This window comes from Sciurus vulgaris, assembly GCF_902686455.1.
Source record: "Sciurus vulgaris genome assembly, chromosome: 5".
NCBI classification, from domain to species: domain Eukaryota; kingdom Metazoa; phylum Chordata; class Mammalia; order Rodentia; family Sciuridae; genus Sciurus; species Sciurus vulgaris.
The window spans coordinates 23,920,869-23,947,891 of NC_136465.1; the positions used below are offsets into that span (position 1 = coordinate 23,920,869).

Consider the following 27,023-nt stretch of genomic DNA (forward strand, 5'->3'; position numbering starts at 1 on the left):
ACCCCCATTCTTCAATGTGGCCTCATGGTATTATTCCAGATTTGTTGAATATTCTAGTCATGGCCTCTTAACATCTTTTATTTTATTTTATTTTTTATTTTTATTTTTTGCAGTGCTGGGGATTGAACCCAGGGCCTTGTGCTTGCAAGGCAAACACTCTACCAACTGAGCTATATCCCCAGCCCAACATCTTTTATTTATGGTCAACTTTCTTTTCAAGATTATACAGCTTGTCTTCAAGGCCTGACAATCTGTCTTCAAAGTGGTATAATCTACTGGTGATGGTTTCCATTGAATTTTTAGTTTGGTTTATTGAGTCATTCATTTTCAGGATTTCCATTTGGCTCTTTTTCAGAATTTCTATTTCTTTATTAAAGTGATCTTTCACTTCCTGTATTTTCTAATTTCACTCCTTACATCTCCTTTTAGTTCACAGAACATTTTAACTATGAGCTTTCTGACATTTCTCTGACATTTCCTCCACTGTGGTGTCAATGGAGTCAGTTGTTGAAGTATTACTGGCTATTTGGGATGGTTAGTTCCCTTGCTTTTACATATTGTTTGTATGTCTACCAATCTATTGGGACAGTTATCACTTCTTTTAAGTAATGGACTACTTTGTGAGCTTCATTGAAAGTCCTGTGCTGGGCAAATATCTAAAAATTGATCTTTAAGTCAATGTGTGACTTCTGCTGATCCCAATATCTCAGAACATTTTGACAGATGCCACTGAACCCTATTTACTGTAATCACTTCAGCCAAGCCTCATACCATTCACCTTTATGAGAAAGAAAAACTTGTTAATATTAGAACAAAGGAATTTTTAATGTTGTGATATTAAAATAACTATAAGACATACTTGTTAGTAAAAATAAAGTACAGAAATGTGAAAATAATATAAATATTTTATCTAATAATGTAAAAGGGAGAAAACCATGTAACTTTGCTCACATATATACAAATATCTATGTACACATACGTATATGAATGAGTTCTGAAAAGATGAACAAAAAACTTATATTAGCAGTCATCTGATAAATAGGTCTTAACAGTTGTGTAAGATAAGCCTGTGTCAACACTCAAGATTCTTGGAAACTACTGTTTATTTCTAAGGAAGAAATAGATTGATTTCCCAATATTTGTGTTTTTGGTTTATTCATGATCGTTTTTCTTACTTCATTAAGAAAATAAGGAAGAGATTTTCTTCATTTGCCTCTATCCAAAAGACCTCTATAAGCTTTACAATGAAAACTATAGAACACTGAAGAGAGAAAATGAAAAAGATCTCCCATGTTCATAGACAGGCAGAATTAATATTGTTAAAATGACCATACTACCAAAACCAATATACAGATTTGATGCAATCCCTATCAAAATGCCAGTGACATTCCTCATAGAACTAGGAAGAAAAATAGTTCTAAAATTAATTTGGAAGAATAAATAACTAAGAGCAGCCAAAGCAATTCTAAATCAAAAAAGCAATGGTAGAGGTATCAGAATACATGACTTCATATTATGCTACAGAGTTATAGTAACAAAAACTGCATGGTACTGACATAAAAACAGACATAGACCAAAGGTACAGAATAGAAGACCCAAAGAGAAACTCATACAACTACAGTTAAGTGATCCTTGACAAAGGTGCCAAAATCATACACAAGAGAAAAGACAATCTTTTAAGCAAATGGTACTAGGACATTTGGTTATCCACATGTGAATGAAACTAGACCCTATCTCTCATCCCACACAAAATTCAAATCAAAATGAATTAAAGATCTAGGAATTAGAACAGAAACTATACTACTCCTAGAAGAAAACATAGGTTATGCAGTCCAGCATATAGTCACAGGTAACAACTTTCTCAACAGGATACCTAAAGTTCAGGAAATAATGCCAAGAGTTAATAAGTGGGATTGCATCAAGTTAAAAAAGCTTCTGCACAGAAAACAATTAGGAATGTGAAGGCAGAATTTACAGAATGGGAAAAAAATCTTTGCTAGCTACTCATCAGACATACTAGATGATATTAAGAACTCAAAAAACTTAACACCAAATACCCAAATAACTCGATTAATAAGTGGGTAAATGAATTAGACACTCCTCAAAAGAATTACAAATGGTCAACAAATATATGAAAAAATGTTCATCATAAGCAATTAGGGAAATGAAAATCAAAACCACACTAAGATTTTATCTCACACCAAGCAGAATGGTAGTCATCAAGAATACAAACAAGTCCCTTCAAAATGTCAGATTAGAGAAGGTCACTTTCCTGGTCGCTCTATGGTGGAAAGCCAAGAATTCAGACACACAGTTTCCAGCAAGGTGAGAGAGGGGAACTTTTTTGGGAGTTAACTCTGGACATTCAAAGCAGATTGGGGACTCAGGCTGTTGGACATAACTAAATAAAGAAATCTCCAGTGCAGCTGGAGCTGCCAGTGGCCCTGGTGGGTGCCATCTCCCCTGCACTAAATAGTGGAGTAATACATCAATTACAAGACCCCCTAATTTTTGAGGTCTGAGGTGTGCAGGGATACACAGAGACACTGTATGACTAACCTATCTTGCACGACAATATTGTGGGAAAGGATAGAAAAAAAGAAACCACCTCTCTCCCAGTTATCAAGGGAGTCAAAGGAAGGAAACATTTTGCAGCTACAGGATCGGGGAACAGCAGGCAGGGCATCTGAATAATGATGAATGTGCCTAACCCCAAAAAACAAGTTTGGGAAACCCACAACATACAACATAGTGTGTGTCTAAAAGACCCCAAGAAAATCAAAAGTGGAGTGGCATTTTATATAGGGGAAAACACAACTGGCTTTCCCCCTTCCCCCTCCAGAATGGCTGCTTGAAAGTTCAGCTGGGAAAGTTGCCTCAGACCCAGAATCTGAAAGGGTGTGGGAGGAACTGAGTCAGTTTGGAGACTGAACTCAAATCCATGTGTGTCTGAAGGGAATGAGAATTGGCCCCTCCACCACAGGAGTGAAACTCAGGGGATTTTCCTGGGTTACAGTCTCTTAGCTTGGTCCAGCAACTATCCTACCAAGGAGGTGCTCTGATTTAAAATTTTCAAATCAATGCAAGGAAGAACTTGGAGACTAAGACCAAAGCCTGCCCCCAGGCGTCCTGAAAAATGGGGATATGGGATCTCCCATCACTCCAGCAACTCCATCTGACACATCTGAGAAGAATATTTGGAACTCCAGTGGAAACTTTTTCATCAAGATCCTCGGCTTTATTTTAAGGATTTTTATTTATTTTTTTCCCCACTCACTGTTCAATTGTGACCTGAATGGTTCATGGACACATATACATATTCATACCCATTTTTTTTTTTTTTTTTTTGGTGCTGGGGATCAAACGCAGGGCTTTGTGCTTGCAAGGCAAGCACTCTACAGACTGAGCTATCCCCCCAGCCCCCCATTTTTTTCTTGTTTGTTTGTTAATCATTCCTACCATTTTTAAGGCACTTATTTCTCATTTATCAATATTTTTAGGACGAAGATGTTTGATTATATCAGTTTTGAACTTATACTCATTTACTGTTATTGTTATTTTTAAAATTTTTGTTCTATACTCTTCTTATCTCTCACTTATCTGTGTCCCTAGATTCTCTTTCTCCCTTTTCCTCTGCTAAAGGCCAACCTTTATTGAACTGTCATTCATCCTCTATTTTCTACCTCTATTTTCTCTCCTCTTCCCACAAAAACATCATATCCTACTCTACTTCTTTTCTGTTTATAACATAAAATCATAAATCCACAGGTAAATTTACTGTTTTTTTGTTTTTTGGTACCCGAGGTTGAACTCAGAGGCACTTAACCACTGAGCCACATTTCCAGCCCTTTTTTATATTTTATTTAGGGACAGGGTCTTGCTGAGTTGCTTAGGGGCTTGCTAATTGCTGAGGTTGGCCTAGAACTCATGATCTTTCTGCCTTAGCCTCCCAGCAGAGGTGTGCATCACTGCACTGGGCTAAAGTTACTGTTGTGATTGTGGGCAATGATTGATTATATCTTCTCTGTTTATTTTGACAATTAACATAGTAGATGCCAAAACAAGAACTATTTGGTTTGATGCTGAAAATTGTATGCATTGGTTGTTGTTACTGTCTCTACCTAAACTGTGAGGTACTGGAAACCTTGAGAATCCGTATAAGACCACAGTGTAGCATCTCTCCTGCTTCAAATATATACTGTTAAATGGGCAGACACACAACTTGTGTCTCAAACAAACCAATATAATTCACACCACAGTGGAAGAAATGAAAGAGAAGTTTAGAATGTTCATAGTTGAAATGATCTGAGAGGTAAAAGATGATGTAAAGGAGAAAATACAGGAAGCAAAAGATAACTTCAATAAAAAGAGATTCTGGAAAAAAAAAACAAGCAGAAATTTTCAGAAAGAAGAAATCAAAAAAACACATTAAAAATTTACTGGAAGGGGCTGAGGCTGTAGCTCAGTGGCAGAGCATTTGCTGAGCATATGTGAAGTACTGGGTTTGATCCTCAGTACCACATAAAAAATAAACAAAATAAAGGTATTCTGGTCATATTACAACTACAAGAAAAGTTAAAAAAAATTTATTGCAAGGCATCACCAGCAGACTAGATAAATTGCAAGCCAGAGTTTTAGGCAATGAAGAAAAAAATATATACTCTAGAAAATAAAGTTGACCATGGAGAAAATATGTTAGCAGACCATGAACAGAAATTGCAAGAAATATGGGATAACATGAAAAGACAAAATTTAAGATTTACTGGGATAGATGAAGGCCTGAAGATACAACTCAAAGGAATGAATAAACTTTTCAATGAAATAATACCTGAAAATTTCCAAAATCTTAAGAATGAAATGGAAATTCAAATATAGGGGGCATACAGGACCCCAAATACGCAAAATTACAATAGACCCATACCAATACACATTCCTATGAAAATGTGGAACATACAGAATAAGGACAGAATTTTAAAGGCTCCCAGAGAAATAGAATGGGTTACTTTTAGAAGGAAACAAATCTGATCTCAACTGATTTCCAAAGCTAGGAAGTCATGGAATAACATATACCAAGTTCTGTAAGAAAATTGATGTCAACCAAGAATATCATATACTGCAAAATGAAGCTTCAAATTTGATGATGAAATAAAAACCTTCCATGATAAACAAAAGTTAAAAGAATTCACAAATAAAAAGCCTGTACTACAAAACATTCTCAATATTTCATGAAGAAGAAATGAAAAATAAAACACCAGCAAAAGAAGGAACTACACTAAATGAACAGTTAATTGAAGGAGAAACTAATTCAAATTAAAAGCCAGAAATAAACTTGACAGGGAATAAAACCATTTTTGAGTAATAACATTGAATGTGAATGGTCTGAACTCATCAATCAAAAGATAGACTGGCAGAATTGATTAAAAAACAAGAGTCAACAATATACTGTCTCCAAGAGACTCACCTCCTAGGAAGACATCCACAGACTGTTGTAAAAGGATGGATAAAAACCTTACCATTCACATGGTACTTCTAAACAAGCAGAGGTTTCTAGTCTCACATCAGATACAGTGAACTTCAAGTCAAAATTAATCAGAAGGGTCAAAGAAGGACATTTCATACTGCTGAAAGGAACTATAAACCATAACAATCATAAATATTTATGCCCCAAACAATGGAGAATCTATGTACATCAAACAAACTCTCCTTAATTTCAAGAATAAAATAGACCATGACACAATAATACTGGGTGACTTTAATGTACCTCTGTCATCATTGGATAGATCCTCCAAACAAAAACTAAATTAAGAAGCTATATAACTAAAAAATACAATTAATAATTTAGACTTAACAGACACATGTAGAATATTTCATTCATCAATGATGACTGAATATACTTTCTTCTTGGCAGCACACAAATTCTTCCGTAAAACAGATCATATCATTCCGTAAAAAATCATTCCATAAAACAGTTCCACAAAACAACTCTTAGGAAATATAAAAAAAACTGAGATACTAACTTGTATTTTAAATGATCATAATGGAATGAAATTAGAAATCAAAGATAAAATAAAAAATAGAAGTTACTCTAACATCTGGAGACAAAATAATATGCTATTGAGTGACCAGTGGATACCAGAAGAAATAAAAAAATACTTAGAGGTAAATGAGAATAATGACACAACTTATCAAAAATCTCTGGGACACTATCAAGGCAGTTCTAAGGGGAAAGCTCACTGCATTGAGTTTGTTCATTAAAAGAATAGAAAGACATCAATTTACCTAACTTTACAATTCAAATCCCTAGAAAAACAAGAACAAATCAATACCAAAAGCAATAGAAGACAGGAAATAAAATCAGAGCTTAAATTGATGAACTTGAAACAAACACACAAACAAAAACAATTTAAAAAATTGACCAATGAGTTAATTCATTGAAAAAATAAATAAAACTGACAAACCCTTAGCCAGGTCAAAATGAAAGAGAGAAATCTCAAATTATTAAAATCTGTGATGAAAAAGGAAACAATACCACAGATATCAATGAAATACAAATTATAATCAGAAACTACTTTGAAAACCTATACTCCAATGAAATAGAAAATTGTGAAGACATAGACAAATTTCTAGAGACATATATCCTACCTGAATGGAATCAGGAGGATATAGAAAATTTAAACAGATCAATCTCAAACAATGAAAGATGTCAAGACTGAAGATGTCATCAAAAGCCTACCAATAAAGAAAAGCCCAGGATCTAATGGAGTCTCAGCTGATCTACATGAACATCAAAGAACTAAAACCAACTCTCCTTAAATTATTCCATGAAATAGAAAAGGAGGAAACCCCTCCAAACCCATTCTATGAGGCTAGTATCACCCTGATAGCAAAACCAAACAAAGACACATCAAAGAAAGAAAATTTCAACCAATATCCCTGATGAACTTGGATGCAAAAATTCCTAAGAAAATACCAGCAAACTGCATACGAAAACATATTAAAAAGTTAGGGCACCATGATCAAGTAGGGTTCATTCCAGGGATCATGGCTGGTTCAACATATGGAAATCAATGAATGTAATTCATCATATCAACAGACAAGAATCACGTGATTATCTCAATAGATGCAGGAAAAGCATCTGACAAAATTCAACATCCATTCATGCTCAAAACACTAGAAAAACTATGGATAGTAGGGATATACCTCAGCATTGTAAAAACTATATATGTTAAACCCCAAGGCCAACATCATTCTAAATGAAAAAAAATTGAAAACTTTCCCTCTAAAATGGGAACAAGACAGGGGATGCCCTCTTTCACTACTTCTATTCAACATACTCCGTGAAACCCTATCAGAGCAACTAAACAAAGAAAGAAAGTATTTGTTTTTCCAAACAAATTGGAAAAGAAGAACTCAAACTATACCTATTTGCCGGTGCCATGATTCTATATTTAGAAGACAAAAAAAAAAAAAAAAAAAATCCACCAGAAAGCTTCTAGAACTCATAAGTGAATTCAGCAAAGTAGCAGGATATAAAATTAACACCCATAAATCAATTGCGTTCCTATACACCAGAGATGAATCAGCTGAAAGAGAAATCAGGAAAACCATCCCATTCAAAATAGCCTTGAAAAAAAAAATTGGGGAATCAATCTAACAAAAGAGGTGAAAGATCTCTACAAAGAAAAGTACAGAACACTAAAGAAAGAAATTGAAGAAGACCTTAGAAGATGGAAAGATCTTCCATGTTTTTGGATAGGCTAAATTAATATTGTCAAAATGGCCATAGTATCAAAAGTGCTATCCAGATTTAATGCAATTCCTATTTATATTCTAATTTTTTCTTCATAGAAATAGAAAAAAATGGTCATGAAATTGTTCAGGAAAAATAAGAGGCCCAGACTAGCCAAAGCAATCCTTAGCAAGAAAAGTGAAGTCAGAGGTATCACAATAGCAGACCTTAAATTATAGTACAGAGCTACAGTAACAAAAATGGCCTGGTATTGGCACCAAAACAAGACATGAAGACCAAGGGAACAGAATTGAAGACACAGAGTCACACCTGCATAAATACAGTTATCTCATACTAGACAAAGGTGCCATAAACATATTTTGCAGAAAAGGTAGCCTGGGGAAAGTAGAAATTCTTACATAGTAGCATGAAATTGAACCTTTGTCTCTTACTATGCACAAAACTCAATTCAAAGTAGATTAAGAACCTAGGCATTAGACCAACTACTACTAGAAGAAAAAGTAGGCCCATCTGTCCACCATATCAGTTTAGAACTGACTTCTTCGATACCTAAAGTACAATAAGTAAAATCTAGAATCAATAAGTGGTACAGTATCAAACTAAAAAGCTTCTTCATAGCTAAGGAAACATTCAAGAATGTGAACAGAGTTCCTACGGAATGGGAGAAAATCTTGCCACCAATGCCTCTAATAGAGCATTAATCTCCAGGATATACAAAGAACTCAAAAAACACCAAAAACAAACAAACAACCCAATCAATAAGTAGGTAAAGGAACTGAACATGCACTATACAGAAGAAGAAATAAGAAAGGGCAAAAATATACACAAAAAAGTTCAACATCTCTCTCTAGCGATTAGAGAAATAAAAATCAAAACTACACTGAATTCTATCTCACCCCAGTTAGAATGGCAATTATCAAGAATCTAAGTAACAATAAGTGTTGGTGAGGATGTGGGGGAAAAGGTTCACTTATACACTGCTTGTGGAACTGCATATTGGGCAACCACTCTGGAAAGTAGTATGGAAATTCCTCAAAAAACCTACAATGGAACCACCATTTGACTCAGTTATCCCACTTCTTGGTTTATACCCAAAAAACTTAAAATCAGCATACTATGGTAACACAATCACTTCAAGTTTATAGCAGATTAATTCACAGTAGTCAAGGTGCCAATCTAGGTGCTCTACAACAGATGAATAGATTAGGCAAATGTGGTATCATATATATATATATATATATATATATATATTCACAATGAAATATTACTCAGCCATAAAGAAGAATGAGATTATGGCATTTGCCAGTAAATGGATGAAACTGGAGAATATCATGCTAAGTAAAATAAGCTAATCCCAAAAAAACAAAGGTAGAATATTGTCTCTGATATGTGGATGCTGACCCACAACAAGGGAAGGAAAGAGCAGTTCAGTGGATTAGTCAAAGGAGAATAAAGGGAATGGAGGGAGGATGAGAATAGAACAGACAATAGAATGAATCAGACATATATTTTCTATCCTTATATATGAATACACAACCAATGTAACTCCACATCATGTACAACCACAATAATGGGATCCTAATTGGAACAAGTTGTACTTATTCCATATATGTATATATCAAAATACACTCTACTGGGTCTGGGGCTATAGCTCAGTGGCAGAGTGCTTGCCTAACGTGTGAGGCACTGGGTTTGATCCTTAGCACCACATAAAAATAAACAAAATAAAGGCATTCTGTCCATCTACAACTACAAAAAAAAAAAAAAATAAGCACTTAAAAAAAATACACTCTTCTCTCATGCATATCTATAAAGAATAAATAAAAAAGCCCACAAAAAATACAAACAATAACAATGCTGGAGAAGATATGGATAAAAAGAAACATTTTTAGGGCTGGGGAGATAGCTCAGCTGGTAGAGTGCTTGCCTTGCAAGCACAAGGCCCTGAGTTCGATCCCCAGTACCGCAAAAAAAAAAAAAAAAAGAGAAACATTTTTATGCTGTCAGTAGGATTGTAAATGAGTACAACCACTACGGAAATCAGTATGAAGGTTCCTCAAAAGACTAGGCCTGGAACCACCACATGACCGAGCTATATCACTCCTCAGTATTCATCCTAAAAACTTAAAATTATCATACTATAGTGATACATGTATGTACACCCAATGTTTACAGCAGCACAATTCACAATGACCAAACTATGGATAAAGAAAAAGTAGTATACACACACAAGAGAGTTTTATTCAGCCATAAAGAAAAATGAAATCATGTCATTTGTAGGAAAATGGATGGTACCTAGAGACCATTATGTTAAGTGAAATAAGCCAAACTCAAAAGGTCAAGGGTTATTGTTTTCTCTCAAATGTGAAAGCTAGAGAGGAAAAAGGAAAAGAAAGATGGGGGGCAGGCTGGGATCTCCTGGAAATCAAAGGGTGATCAGTACAGGAAAGGTAGGTAGGAGGAAGGGAGGAAGTACTGTGGAAATATGCTGGCCAAATTATATTTTTATATCGTGAGCATGTACAAATATGTAACAGCAAGTCCCAAGGTTATGAAAGTCCCAGTATAATGTGCCAATAAGAATGTGGAAAAAAATTAAGGTGAAATACTATCTCAGGATACAAAAGTTTTGAAAATCTCTTTGTTTTACAAGTTTTGTTTTAAAAAAGTCATTCAGGCAGAAGGAAATAATATGGAAATACAAACTGAAACAAAAATATCAGGAGCACCAGAAATGGTAACTGAATAGGGAAACACAGAAAGAGTTTTGAAAATTTAAATCTCTTTAAAAGACACAGTTCTGATTCCTGGTAAGATGGAAAAGGCACACATCAACCTGTATCTCACATTAAATATAGCTAAAAAGGACAAAATGCATAAAGCATTTGAGAACTCTGAAAAGGAAAACCAGCTGTGTTGGGGAAGACAAAGATTCAAAGCACCCTAAACCATTGGTGAAGTACCCAGTGTTTCCCAGTCAAGATTCAACGCACCAGAACCCCAGAAGTGGTCACCAGATGGCAGACAAGAGGCTCTCCTGTTCTAGACTAAGCAAAGGGAAAGGGATATATATCCTAAAGCTCTGACAGAATGCAAAAGTCCCCAACATTTTTTGAAATTTCTTTATTCCTTCATCTCTTATCCGAAATCCTATACAATTCCATGGTAGTGGGAGGAGCAGTTGATAATGGGAACCCACCCAGGAGAGTCAAAAATGAGGGAGAAGAAACTTCTTTTTAGTTCAGTGGAGGTGTGGTATAGAGAGGACAGGGCCAAACCCCATTGCTATTTCCTCTAACTTCTGGCCACTTGGTTCCAAGAATACGAACAGAGCTAAGTAATTAAAATCCCAGCTTTCGGGCCAGATGAGGAATGAAAAGAATTCCAGGAAACTAGAAAATACAGGAGATAGTGAAGACAACAAAATTCAAGAAAGTGACCCCATAAAGCTATTTTTTATTACTTTGACTCACACTTCATATGCATATGCATGAATCTGATCCCTTTTGGCATATCAAAAGACTTTGGGAACTGAACTAATAGATTACACTCTAGGTCCCAGACTAGTCAAGTATGGGTGCACATGTCAAAGTCAAGAAGTTTTAACAGACACCATAACACATGCAAAACCTAACATTTACGATATAGTGATTTAGAGAAGGCATTTGCTGACTCCTGTTTTAAAGTCTCCCCTCTGCAGGGGAAGTTTGAGTGAACAAGAGAAACTGGAGTCCCCAAAGAAGAGAAAGGGAAGAGGTGTAGGAAAAATATTCGAGGAAATAATGGCTGAAAACTTATAAATTTGACAAAAATTATGGTGTCAACATGTAGGACCCTTCGTTATCTGGCTCTGGTTACCCTTCCAAGTCTTCTTGTTTCCCATGCTTTGTCATGAATTTTGAACATGAGACATCCATGTTGAATTCCATTTACTTCTCTGAGCTTCTCCTGTCTTACCCTGAGTCCTAACCATTCTCTGTCCAAAACCCTCTGCATGGTTTTGGTTTAGCTAATTACTTCTTTCCTCAACATTTAACATTTTCTGGAAATCACTTCCTTGGTACCCCCAAGACTGACATACATCCTTATAAGTATTCTTACAGTAGTCTATTATTATTCCTGGTGTATTATTTATATTGTTTATCAGCTGTAATTACCTCTCTTTCTATCCTTATCACTAGACATCAGCCTCCTTAAGAACAGGGACTGTCTTAACCATTATTGTATCCCAATGGCTTAAGAGCGTGTGGCATATGTAAGTACTCAGTAAAGAACTATTAGATAAAGAAGCTACTAAACAAATGTTATTGAATCTTTGAGATTATCTCCATTGTGAGAAAGACTGGCAAAAATAGTCCATTAATTTTTTTTTTCTTAAAATTAGGATCGTCCATGCCCTTTTAGAATATAAGAACCACAAGTGCACTCATGTTTCTATTTTGTTCACTGCTGTATCTCTGGTACCCAGGACAATTTAACAAAAGAGTAGGTACTCAGGAATTATTCCTGGATAAATGAATCATTAAGTCAGACCTTTTCCATGTCCCTGATAAGTGCCCAAGGGACCTTTCTGAGATTTTTACCAAAGTTCACTATTCTAGCACTATTAATTATTCCTAGTAACAAATTAATCTATCATGGTAAAAAGGGATAAAGAAATATCATTAGTTCCCTCTCACAACTATATACTTTTGAATAAAGACCTTATTATTTTTTTAAATCCTTATTATTCTTAAGGCTGGATCATTTTTAAAATTCTTCACACTGCTTTTAAAGAAGGAGATACTTCTCTTAGAGGAGAATAAAATAGAATTCTTCCAGCCTCTCTTAATCCCTCTAAGTGCTGGTTCCTTCAGATGGCCAATCTACAAAAAATTCTATTTATGTGTATGCTAAACAAAATAGGTCATTAATATGTTTATACATACTTTCAGTTGCAGAGAAGGATGTATCTAGTGTTAACTCATCCAGGGGAATCACAAGTTGACCTCCCACCTCCCACTTCTTGCGATCAGATGACACTGTTTTTTCTTTTTCGTACTCTTTGGTATCTTCATGAATGATGATCGCACAAGTATCAGACTGATGCTCCTTTTCTTTTTCATCTTCTTGAGCTTTAAGGTTTTCATTTAACCTGCGCAGTATTTCTCGTTTACTCTGAAACAATTATAATATTTTTAAGTGAATATTAAGTAGAATTTTTAAAATTTATTTTATCCTTAAAGCCTTTTAGTTGTAGATGAACACAATACCTTTATTTTTATTTATTTATTTTTATGTGGTGCTGAGGGTGGAGCCCAGTGCCTAACATGTAGGCACTCTATCACCGCCACTACCCCAACCCCTTAAGTCAAATTTTAATGCATATATTATTAAGTAGAATGACTGACAGAAACACTGAAAACAGCACTTACTGAAATAGCACTGTTGTTCTTTTGCATTTCTCCTGAAGTTTCCAGGGTATCAGTTAAACTTATGTCCTTTAAAACACAGTTACAGAATAAGAAATAATGTTATCCTAAAAGTCTGCCTTATGAAATATTGTTTTTGTTTATTTTTGGTTTTTCATCAAATTGCTCCTTGTTAACTTTTTTCCCTGTAAAATGTTAACACAGACTTCTTCATTATCAGAAAAAAAATAAACATTTAAATATTATCAACTGATAGGCTTAATGTAGACTAGAAAGGCCAATTCTCAATTATTTGTAATATTTTCAGATTACTGTTCACATATTTATATTTCTTCCTCTTTGACATGTCATTTTTGGTCATTAAATTCAATGTTAGGAATAAACAGAAAATTAATTCATATTTTAAAAATTAAAAGTAGAAAAAAATTTGATGGACAATATAATTCACACACACACACACACACACACACACACTTTTGTTAAATAATAATACCAAATACAACTGAGAATTGGCTTTCTTCCCTAAGAGGGTAATAAGTTTTTAGTCATTTATACTATTAATAATATGAATAGTCTTATGATTAATAAAGAAAGCAATCTAGATCACCTAGAATTTTAAAATATATGAAAAGGAGAACTAGTAGTGATAAAAATTATGAAAGCAAAGATATCTGATAGACTCAGATGGAAGACTCAGAGTCACTAAGAATGATTTTCAAAGTCTTAAACAAGCAATGCTAATTTATTATTGTAAGAATAACCATCTAGTTACATGTATTACCTCACATTTATAATATTTGAAAAAAATATAAAACAATGAAGTGGTCAGTATTAAATTAATATGTAAATGAGACAAGGAACATTTTACCCAGTAAAGTAGTCAGGAATTAGCAGTCGCTACAATCAGAGAGAGCTGAACAGCTACTTGAGATGTGAGACTGGGTACCAGGAAGGAAACCACACAGTGATATCTAAAGTTGAAGTGAACAATGTAGCACATGCAAAGTTGTTATCAGAAAGAAAAAGAGATAAAACCTACTTGAAGAACAATAGTTTCTTATATGAAGGTCTGAAGAGTGGTCAAGAAACAGATTTTTCTACTCAGTCTTATTTTCAATATAAGCACAAAGGCTGTAAAAAATTAGCGTACCAATCAAAAACCTTGGAAGTCTGCAACAACTTATGAAACTCAAAAAAATAAAAGGCACAGACACTGATTATTAGGAAAGGAGCAAATGAGGTTAATGTGTTATATGATTCAGTAAATTTTTTCCATCAGTTGAAATCTAGACAGAAACTGTACATTTTGAGCCTGTTTTCTCTTAAGCCCAGAACAGAGCCTTCTTATGTTAAATCAATACCTGATACATACTTCTAAGTTCAAATTTTTAATTGTCCCATTTCTTTGTTTCACTATCTGTATAGCATGTGAAGATTCAGAAGTTGAAGGTGAAATAAATGATGAATTAAGTGTAATTACAATGAATTCTCTATCATTTGCTAAATAACATTTTAAAAAAATGTAAACATGTTAGACTCAATTCCTAGAGTTAGTTACTTTAAAGTACTAAAGATACATACATATATATGTTTAAATGTGAACATTTGTTAATCATGAGGGTTGGAATATAAAAATATTTGTTGCGCTGTTTTCGTACATTCCTATGTATATTTTATTTATTCAATATTCTTTTAAAGTAGAAAAGAGAGAATTATCTTCGGTATCTGTGAGGGATGGGTTCTAGGACCTTCCCATCCATACAGATACCAAAATCCACAGATGCAAGCACTTTATACAAAATGGTGTAGTATTTGCACATAACCTACACACACCTTCCATACACTTTAAATCATCTCTAGATTACTTATAATACCTAATAGAGTATGAATGCTAAATAGTTACTATTCTATGCTGTTTAGGGAATTTGACAAGAATAAGTTTGAACATTTTCAATACAAATGCAATCATAGGCCTAACCACATAGTACATATCAGCAAAACTTAACACTGATTTTTTTAAAAAGGTATTTTTGATTGGTGTTTGGATGACTCTATGGATGTAGAACCCTTGGAAACAGAGGGTTGACTGTATTGTTATTTACCATGTAGTCCTAGGTACAAAAATCTATGAGCAGAAAGGTTCCAATATTCATAGTAAACCAAAAAAATCCTAAGTAGTTTTTTCCCTAGGAAAAAAAGGGGGGAACATTGGGAAATTACTGTAATTTTTTTAGATTTAATTATCTTTTAAATAATTTTTGGACTTGGAAGAGCCTTATATTTTAGGAAACTTACCATACCCACTTCTTTCAAAGCTGAAGACACAGAAATAACAGATTTCATCTGATGCTTTGATGGAGAGCCACCTGCTTCATGCTGTCCCAAAGGTGGAGAAACATCAGAACTCTTTATTCCTTTAGCCACCAACTATGAAAAAGAATGTAATCAAATACACTGGAAATTTTATATTTACACAAAAATTTAAAAACCTACTAGATCAATGTTTATTGACTCTCTATATACAAGTACTTTCTCATTCCTAAATTGTTCATTAAGCAAGGCACTATGATAGGTTCTAGGGATAAAACAGTGAGAAGAAAGACCTCTAGCCTCATATGGAAACATAGTCATGCATCATAACTTGATTCTACTGTACTATCAATGTTGCACAAAATGTTCTTTAAAAGCAGGCTGCTAAAATACTCACTTTTAGTCCTTTAATTTTAATACATCACAACATTTAGTGGGAAGAAAACTACTTTATTTACTGATTGTATACTTCAAAAAGAAATGCTTCTGTAACTTCTGCAAGTTTTGGTAGGAGCTCCTTAAAGATTAAACATGAATCACCCAACATAAGACCCGTAATTTTAAAAATGTCAACATAAACAAGAATGGAAGGAGTAATAGGTGCAGATGATATAAGATCTACTTCATTGAAAATGCTATATACACTTATCTGTGTTTGTTTTTATCTTATCATTTAAACTCTAAACAATACGAAGTTAAGATTCTGAACCTTTAATAATTAAGAGGAAATGACATTTGCAGGTATGCTAACAGTAACATGGCAGGAAGTATGTTCTATATTTCTCTTCTTCCTCAAATCAGTAAACAAGATTTTCTGAAAACTATACAGTTCAAACACAATATTATAGAATATCATTCTATTATTTAGGCTTCCTGATTTTCTCTTTATACCAATATCTTTTTTGTTTAAAAAAAAATAGAAATGTTACTTTAATCTCACAGTTCAACATTATTGAAAAGGTATACTGATTTTTAAGACACAAATATAAAATGTTTTGTGCTTGCGAAGCAAGCACTCTACCAAGTGAGCTATATCCCCAGCCCCCAAAATTTTAGAGTATCTATTGCTCACACAACCAAGTAGTCTCACCTTGAAAAATTATATTGAAATATTTTGAAACTTTCTTACGACTGTTTTACAAATGGATATAGATTCAAAGGTTTCAAAAATTCTGAAGGAAAAAAAAAAAAAAAACTCCAAAGTGTTCTCAACAATAGCAGCACTTTTAGAACATATTAAAGGTTATTCTTAAAGTTAAAAATCATTTCTTAAAAAAAACTGGGCAGATACTTACAACAGAATCATTAATTAAGAAGACTCAATATATTTGTTATGGTTTGGATATGAGGTGTCCCTCATAGGCTCCTATGTTAATACAGAAATGATTGGATTGTAAGAGCTGTAACCTGATTAATCCATACTAGTTTGAATGAACTTACTGGGTGGTAACTTTATAGGCAGATGAAGTGTAGCTGGAGGAGATGGGTCACTGGGGCCATGACCTTGGAAGGGTTCATCTTCCCTGCAGCCTGACGTCTTTCCCCACTTCTCCCTCTCTTTGCTTCCTAGTTGCCATGCATGGAGAAGTTTCTCTGCATCACACCTTTCCTCCATGACCCCCTCATCAGGGCCCAGAGCAATGTACTTGGTCAACCATGAACAAACCCTCTAGAAATGTGAGTCAAAATAAACCTTCCTTTCTCCAAGTTTTTCTTCTCTGGTATTTTGGTCACAGCAGTGCGAAGTTGACTAATACAACACTGCTGTTCTGAACATTAGCATCATTTTTAGAACCTCAACTGCATTATATCAATTCTCTTTATTTCTGCTATTTCAATACATGAATTAGATGTGGATATTTATGAGAAAAATTCACAATACTTCATAAAATCAACTTACAAACATATTAAAAGATGTATTAAGTACCTATTAGTGACAAAGACAGTTCTAGAAAATGAATGTCTAAAATGAGTAAGATGCAATGTTTTCTCTCACAGGATTTTAAATTAGAAAGAAAAGGGAATATATAACTTAATCAGACAAATAAAAGTAAGATGTGTGTCAAATGATCTGAAGTAAAACAAAAGAAAACAAAGAAAGAACTAAATGTGTTAAAGCCAGGAGCAGGGTTAATGAGAGCAGCCTTCATCGAGTCACCAATGCGTGAATAGCCATTCATTTCAAGAAGACCCTCAAACAGTCAAAGTAGGATACTTCTATAGTCAAATCCCAAAATTCTCATTTACTAGTAATGGAACTTTTTCATTATTTCTTATCTTCTCTGAACCTCAAATTCTTTTTTTATCTTTAAAATGAGAATGCTGTACTCATTGTCTCCTTGTTGTAGGGATTAAATAAAACAATTTGTGTAAAGCACCTAGCTGTGGATCTAATAAATGGTAGAAATCTTTACTTATTTGGTTTATATTAAATTAGGTTATTTGACTTAAAAACCAAAAGTTTGGCTTTAGTCTCTGATGAAATGAATTAACTTGAAGAAAGTAAATTTCTTACCTTTAAAGACAAAATATTTAATCTTGAAAATAAAGTTAACCACATAGAGAAGATGGTAAGAAATCATGAACAGAACCTCCAAGAATTATGGGGTAAAATGAAAAGACCAAATTTAAGAATTGGGATTGAGGAAGGCACAGAGATATAAATAAAAAATGAACAATCTATTCAATGAAATAATATCAGAAAATTTCCCAAACCTGAAGAATGGTGTGGAAAATCAAATACAAGAGGCTTACAGAACACCAAATAAACAAAATTACAACAGATCCATACCAAGGCACATTATAATGAAAATGCCCAGCATACAAAATAAAGATAGAATCTTAAAGGCCACAAGAGAAAGTATTGGATTACATATAGGGGGAAACCAATACAGATATCAGCAGATTTCTCAACCCAGACCCTAAAAGCTAGAAGGTCCTGGAACAATATATACCAAGCTCTGAAAGAAAATGGATGCCAACCAAGAATCCTATAGCCAACAAAACTAACCTTCAGATTTGATGACAAAATAAAATTCTTTCATGATAAACATAAGTTAAAAGAATTTACAAATAGAAAGCCTGCCCTACAGAACATTCTGAGCAAAATATTTTGAGGAGGAAATGAAAAACAATGAAAGTCAGCATAGGGAGGACTACACTAAAGGAAAAGCCAATCAAAGGAGAAATAAAGTCAAGTTAAAAATAAAAAAATAAGACAAAATGACCTTGAATACATATCTCAATAATAACCCTGAATGTTAATGACCTATGCACATGCATGACTGCATGACTGGTGTGACTCTACATTGTGTACAACTAGAGAAATGAAAAGTTGTACTCCATTTTTGTATAATGAATCAAAATGCATTCTGTTGTCATGTATAACTAAATAAAACCAAAAAAAGAAAAGAAAAAAAAAATCACCCATACATCTACTGCTCCAACTAATTATATTTCATTTATACATATTCCTTAAAATTGTTTATGCTAGGGATATGGCTCAGAGGTAGAATGTTTGTTTAGCATGATGAAGACCCCAGATTTGATCAACAAAACTGCAAAAAAAATTCTTTTATCATCTATACACACAATTCTTATACAATTTAATCAAGGCATTAACACAACTCTGAAATTGTAGGCTTATGGCCTGAGAAGAATTTTTAAAATCTCTACGGAATACTTAGCAGAATTTATCCTAATTTAAAGAATAGTATAAATCACATAAGGGGCTTAAAAATTCTTTATCTAGACCTTATATTCTTAAGTAAGCTATAAGTTATACTGAGTAGAGGTATTTCTGCATTAATCTGAATCTTAAGAGAAACCCAACATGGCAGAGACAAAAATCTGTTTATTATTGAGACTGCTATGAGTTAAACAGGGTATAAAACCAAAAATAATCAGATTTGGTACAAGTGTGATCTGAAGAAAGGTTTCTATTACATTTTCTTCACACTATCATTGCACCTATAAAAACACACCTTTTCTTTTAATCAATAAAAATATTTTTAAAGGAAGAAAATGTTCACATATTACCATTAAAAATTTACATTGTTATAAAAGTTACTTGGCTTCCAAATATAATGTAATGACTAGTAGTCTATGATCCAAGGTATCTGATCCAATGTGTAAGACCAATTTATTGGTACTTTATAAAAATGATTGATTTCCAGCAGCTTACAACAAATGCTTATCCTCTATTCATCAGATTTATCTGGGTCAACTCGACTAAACAGATGAGAAGAACCTGAATTAATGAAGGGGCAAAGAAATTCAGACATGAAATCTAAACCAGCAAGCGGCAACAAACAGGTCATTGTACTAACTATTGTAATCACTTAATAATAAAACTTGGTCAGCTTTTGAAAATTTAAAGGTAGTTCAGAGTAGCTACCAAGACATGGTGACCTCATTATAAGCCAACATCACCCACATCACTAACTTATTAGAACTTGGGCTTTCTGTGTTAATATCATGAATATTTCATTTATAACCACAACCGTAAGAGTGTTAACTAAATCTTGAGACAGAAGACAATAATGTACTGTTAATTGTCAAAGAAGAAAATATTAGACCTTCATTTAGAAGGCTGATCAAACATGAAAAAAAGTAAACATTATATTAACTAAACTAGCAAAACAGTTTCGCATAAGATAAAAACATAACTGAAAAAAGAACTATATTTTTTTTACAGTTTTTTACAAAACTGATCACACAGCTAAATCTATATATATTCCCTTCTAAGCACAGTGTTTCAAAACTCATTTTTAAATATCAAAACTTGTAAAAGGAACAAAATATTGATCTGAAAGTTTCATCAATCAGGTTTTATTGGGGATTGAACCAGGGACACTTAACCACCATCCAAGCCCTTTTTATTTTGTGAAAGGGTCTCACTAAGTTGCTGAGATTGTTCTTAAATGCATGATCCTCCTGCTTCAGCCTCCTGGGAAATATATCAGGTTTTAAAAAAATGCTTTAGATTGCTTTTTCATTTTTTACCAATCTTCCAACAGGTTCCAACAATAAATTTAAGACATTTCCATACTGTTTGTATCTACACAGAAGGTTTCTAATTATCACTATAAACTGTTTCTATTTCATGTGTCACTTTTACAATGCGCTGAAAAATTAATCACCAGTGCCACCAAATGATAAATGTAAAATTTCACCAAAAAGTGGGGTCAGGTTTATAACACATAATACTATCAGTTTATTTACCCTTGAAGCATGAAACCATAAACACTATTTCATCTTTATATGCTGACTTATTTAAGTATTTAATAATGTTAGAAAAAATATTAAAATGGCCTGATTTCATATTTTGAATTTAGAATAATTTCACACATAGTCTTATGCAGCCTAAAACTGTCAGCCAAATTTTATCAAATTGATATTTTATGTCTCAAAACCCTCTCTGTGAAGAACCAATTCAGGTTGAACATTCCAAATCTGAAAATTCAAAATCCAGAATACAAAACGTTTAGAGTGCTGACATGATACCACAAGTAAAAAAATTCCACACCTGACCTTATGGAATGGATTACAGTCAAATATACTACATTATTAAGAAATATTGTATTAAATTACCATCAGGTATAAGATGTATGTGAAATGTAAATGAATTTGTGTTTAGACTTGGTTCTATCCTAAGATATCTCATCATATATATACAAATATTCTAAAATCCCCTATAATTTGAAATCTGAAATACTTCCTGTCCCAAGTATTTTGGATAAAGGATACTCAACCTATAGTAAAAAAGTATTTGTAAGTGAACAATTATTCTGAATTAGCATTTCTACAACACTTTATAAGAATATCCAAGAATAATTTATATTAGACATAAGTGAAAAGTATGTCCACCATAAGGGAAGCCTTAGAGGTCATGAGAACTAGAAATGAAATGCACAAGAAAGAGGTAAATGCAATTATAAAAGAATTTATCATATTCAAAATAGTCTCTGAACTAACCAAAATAGTATTTCCTTAATTCTACTTTTCACTGAGTTTTAATTTCAAAATACATTTCTCTTTGTTTGTTTATTTTAACAGGGATTGAACTACAGAGGCCTTGCACATGCTAGCCTAGTGCTCTACCACTGTATTGCTACCTTTCAAAAAACTGAATCTATCTTCCTTACATGTACTACTTACAATATGAGCATGCACACTAGCTAAGAAAGGCACCACTAAGCCAGGTGCAGTGGTGCACACCTGTACTTGAATCCCTTGGTGTTAAATAAACATATACTGTAGATATCTCTGGTACTACATTATCACCCAGTAACAGTTGATATAAGGAGCATGGTTGCTAGTTGAACTCATGATGTTTCTCTTTAAGTGAATCAGAATGATGAAAAAACTAAGGATAACAGTATTCTGAGGTAGCCAGGAAAGAGGAGGCTGTTCATCCTGAAAAAATTCTTACAGATATAAATGGGAAGTCTAAGGAATGGTACACATATAAATAGAAATGAAATAAGCAAAAAAGTTAAATAAAGAGAGAACTTCCCATATTCAAAGTATAGTTTCTAACCTAATGAAGGAACAGACTTCTACAGATATGTTGCCTGAATTGATGCTAAGAAATATGCAGATTTGGCCCCATGCTATGATAACTTAGATGAAAAACAAGGTAAAAGACATCTATTTACAGATGCAGAACTACAATCTAGGGAAGCTGATGGAAGTGGTGAGCACCAATAAGAACAAGAAGGTAAAGAAATGAGGAAGCCAACCCAAAATATTATGTACATGGCTAAATGAACACATATATGCTTACCCTTACACAGTACTTAGGATATTGTTGAATGAGCAGGAAAATGAGAGACAAGCTATAAAAAGGAACCCTGCTTAGTGAACTGCTCTTTAGAGAACCATTATACAAGATACACTTGAAACTATACTTAAATGTGTTTGTGGGCAATGTTTCTGCCTACCAAGAGCAGATTTTATGAAAGAAACATAATGACAAAGTTCATGCAGTATAATGTTCTGAGTCATTCCAGTGAGTGGATCCTACAGGACTGGAGAAAAGGAAACAACTCCCTTTGACAAATGTGCCAAACCAATATGCCACATGCCAATCACAGAAAGAACTAAGATGCAGCCATTCATTTTACTTTCAGGGCATACAGGTAACACAGTAAGCCAAGTAGAGTATATAGGTCTGCTGCCTAACCAGGGCCTGTGCATGCACAATGTTGGGAGTAGACGGAATGGCTGATTCAGTCTCTAAGACTATAGGATCACGTAATCAAAGACATGCGGACTATTACCCAATACTTTGATATTCCACGGTCATTTTGCATAAGAGTTCACATTTTAAAAATAAGATTGAACTGCACTAAGCATAAGCTCATCATATTTAAATGGATAAAGTGATATCCCAACCTCCTTCACGTAGGCTATCTAGAATGTGAGAGTGGATTATTAAAGACTAAACTAAAATCTACAAAGGGGAGTTGGGCACCATGGTATACACCAATACCAGCTATCTGGAAGTTTGAGCCAGGAGGATTGCAAGTTTGAGGCCAGCCTGGGAAACTTAGCAAGACCTTGACTCAAAAACTTAAAAATTAATAAGAAAAAGGACTGGGGTGTGGCTCACTGGTTATGCAATTCCAGTATCACAAAAACAACAAACAAACAGACAAAAAACAAAGAAGGGGCACTAGCCCTCAAAGTTTGCAACTATGGTATTGTATCTGAACACAAAGATAGCAGCAGGCTTTGAGATTGTGGTATTGTAGATCCACACAAGGATGATAGCAGCAGGCTTACCATGAGTAAAGCTAACACACACACACACACACACACACACACACACAGAGTTTTATACTGATAAAACCTGGTAACAGTCCTTGTCCACTGTGCAAATTAGCATGGGCTGGGATGTTTCTGTTTCTTGTGCTTAACATATAATTCCAAGAGAATTAAAGCAGATTGTTTCCAACTGCTGTATATGTATGTCACCAGAGCTGGATCCATAATTATCTTCCATATCAGGTCAAGTTTAAAAGGGATTTGGATAACAGGAACAGTCGCTGCTCTGACTATGAAGGAATTATTTCTACCTCTGATACACTGGTTGCTATAATTTTCTCTTTGAAAAAAAGCGATAATTTATCACATTTATTGTTTCATACTAATGCCCTATTCATGTTATGTCTGAAAAAAGGAAAGGAAAAATGAGAAGCACTGGACTAAAAACATGGTTCTAACAGCACCAGAATCTAAAGTCATGTAAAATTATGGTAAACAAGCAAGGAAATAATCACTAGTCACATTTGAGGAAGATGAGACACTTGTTGCATTATTTAATTATTCAGCTTTGTTCATGCCAAGTCTAAAAGCTGAGGAAATAAAAAGGGGATAAATTGAAAGGGAGTTCTCCACTGTTGGACTATTAAAACCAGAGAGAAAATATAACTAGCAGAGGATGGAGAACCCAGAATGGTTATCACCTAAAATTACTTTGAATAGAAATAAAAGAATTGATTGAAAAAATTTTAGCCTTATTTCTCACTTCTGGAGTTCTGATTCTTTCACATATGTCACTTTTTATAAGTAACAGATTCTTTTTCTTTGGAAATTTCATAAGAGAAGATACATCAATGAGTAGATTAAGATGAAACATTCATTTAACAGGTATAAAAAATTACTTGATAAGATTACAAAACACACTTTGATAAAAACTGTCAGAATATGACATAAACTTCCTTATTATCTTAGTTCAAATAATGCTATTATGAACAATTTCCATTAAAGACAGGAATAAAATATTATCCCCATTACTATATAATATTATCCTAGAAATTCGGGCCAATTCAGTAAGAAACAAAATGGTAATAAAAGATACACCTTATAGAAAGCAGGGAAAATTCCATAAGACTTTGACATTGGGCAGACCAGGTTTAAATCCTTCATCTACCCTTACTGGAAATGTAATTTCATATTATCATTTTATGTTTTATATATCTGTTCTGTAAAGTTGTAAAGATTAAAAAAAGTAATATGGTGATTATAATGAACCTAGAATACTATAAATAATAAACTGGAGGAATTGTTATTCTCACATCTATCATGATTATCTGCTAATGACATAACTGCATGCTGAAGAATCAGAAAATTAATTCAAAAACTGGTAGAAGAGGAAAACTCACAGTTATAAAAGATAAGCAAAAACCTAAAATTTCTCTAAAAATTAGCACTATTCTCCTGGAAAGAAAAAAAAACTTTAAAAACAGACATGGAATTATAAACTATTTACAAATAACCTTTGTAAGAAATAGAACAGATATGTATAAAATGACCAAAATTGTGTTGACATAAAAGAAACAATGAGTAAATGTAAAAATTTAATGTGTTTCTGGATAAACTATTATAAACATATCAATACTTATTAATGTATGTTAAAATACCAATAAAAATTTCAAAAGTATTTTTAAAAAATGAATAAAATTTTTTAAAAAAATATGAGAAATTAAAGCATATTCTGAGAAGACCCAGAGACAAACCCATACATCTATAGTTATCTGATCCTTGACAAAGGTACCAAAAACATACACTAGAGAAAACACAGTGTTTTAAACAAATGATACTGGTACAACTGGTTATCCACATGTAGAATAATGAAACTGGACCCTATCTCTCACCCCACACAAAATTCAAATCAGAATGAATCAAAGATTTAGGAATTAGAACAGAAACTATATTACTCCTAGAAGAACAGAGAGTCAACCCTCTAGCATATAGTTACAGGCAACAACTTTCTCAATAGGACACTAAAGCTCGGGAAATAATGTCAAGAGTTGATAAATGGGATTGCATCAAGTTAAAAGAGTTTCTGCACACAAAAGAAAACAATTAGGAAAAGACAGAATTGACAGAATGGGAGAAAATACTGGCTAGCTACTCATCTGATAGTGGATTAATACTAAATGATATAAAGAATTCAAAAAACACCAAACACCCAAATAATCCAATTAATAAGTGGGCAAATGAGTTAAACAAATCCTTCTCAAAATAAGAAATACACATGGCTAACAAATATATGAAAAATGCTCAACATTATTAGCAATTAGGGAAATGCAAATCAAAACAATGCCAAGATTTCATCTCACACCAGTCAGAATAGTCATCAAAAATACAAACAATAACAAAGCTGGAGAAAATATGGATAAAAAGGAACATTTTTATGCTGTCAGTGGGACTGTAAATGAGTACAACCACTATGGAAATCAGTTTGACAGTTCCTCAAAAGACTAGTCATAGAACCACCATATGACCCAGTCATATCACTCCTATTTATCCTAAAAATTTAAAATCATCATACTATAGTGATATGTGTATGTATATTCACATTTACAGCAGCACAATTCACAACAGCCAAATTGTGGATAAAAAAAAAGTGGTATAAACACAGAGTTTTATTCAGCCATAAAGAAAAATGAAATCATGTCATTTGTAGGAAAATGGATGGTATAAGAGACCATTATGTTAAGTGAAATAAGCCAAAGTCAAAAGGTCAAGGGTATATATTTTCTCTAAAATGTAAAAGCTAGAGAGGAAAGAGGAAAAGAAAGATGGTGGGTGGGCTGGGCTCTCTTGAAAATCAAAGGGAGATCAGCAAAATAGAGGAAAGGGACCAGGGGGAAGGGGGAAGTGTTAGGGAGTGATTCTGACCAAATTATATTGTTATATTGCATGCATGTATGAATAAGTAACAACAAATCTCAACATGTACAACTATAATGCACCAATAAAAATGTGGAAAGAAAAAAAAGCCAAAAAATAGACAAATAACTCTATTCTGAATCTTTAATACAATAAGGTACTGACTGAACATGCAAATAGAACAATAAAGTAAAGAGAAAGCCCAGAGAAAAATACAGCTTGGTGCACATATACTATGAGTTCATTTTCTAGCATATATGAGAATCTAATAGATCAGAAGGTAGCATTCTAAATAACTGGCAGAAAGAAGGTGTCATTATTACATGATGATGGGACTTTATTGGCTACTTGGAAATATGTAAAAAAAAAAAAAATTAAATAAAATTGTCCCCTCAAATCAAAACCTAAAATAATTTTCCAAAAGATTTTCCATAAATATGAGAGAAAAATAAAAGATGAGAATGAGAATTTAAAAAATAGAAAAACAAAGAATTACAAAATTCTAATACTGATTTCCAACACAGTAAGAAACTAAAGAACATTAATATAAACAGGATTAAGATTATGAGTTAAATCTTACATGCTCTTCCCACACTTTCTTTTCTCTCTCATATGCTTCCTTTCTCTTTCGCTCTAGTTGTTCTTTTAGTACAGCAGCACGCGCATTTGCTTGGGCCTGAAAATAAGAACAAAATTAGTTATCAGGAAGAGGACGTTTGGTTTCCTTCCCACCCAGGTCTATAAAGATACTGACTTATTAGCCACAAAGAAAAGTATGTATAATTCCAAAATAAAAATATAAGCCCACTCTATATCCCCAACACTTTGAATCACACTTGACATAGAGCAAGCCTGTCAAATAGCAGGTG

At 33.4% G+C, this 27,023-nt stretch overlaps 1 protein-coding gene across 1 annotated transcript in view; it reads right to left on the reverse strand.

The window, feature by feature from the left end:
* Positions 1 to 27,023, reverse strand: part of NEK1 (NIMA related kinase 1) — a 240,752-nt gene that overhangs the window by 79,265 nt on the left and 134,464 nt on the right. Inside the window, 4 exon segments of the mRNA XM_079142970.1 lie at positions 12,679 to 12,907; positions 13,165 to 13,230; positions 15,457 to 15,588; positions 26,735 to 26,830. Coding sequence (XP_078999096.1) covers positions 12,679 to 12,907; positions 13,165 to 13,230; positions 15,457 to 15,588; positions 26,735 to 26,830 — 523 coding nt within the window.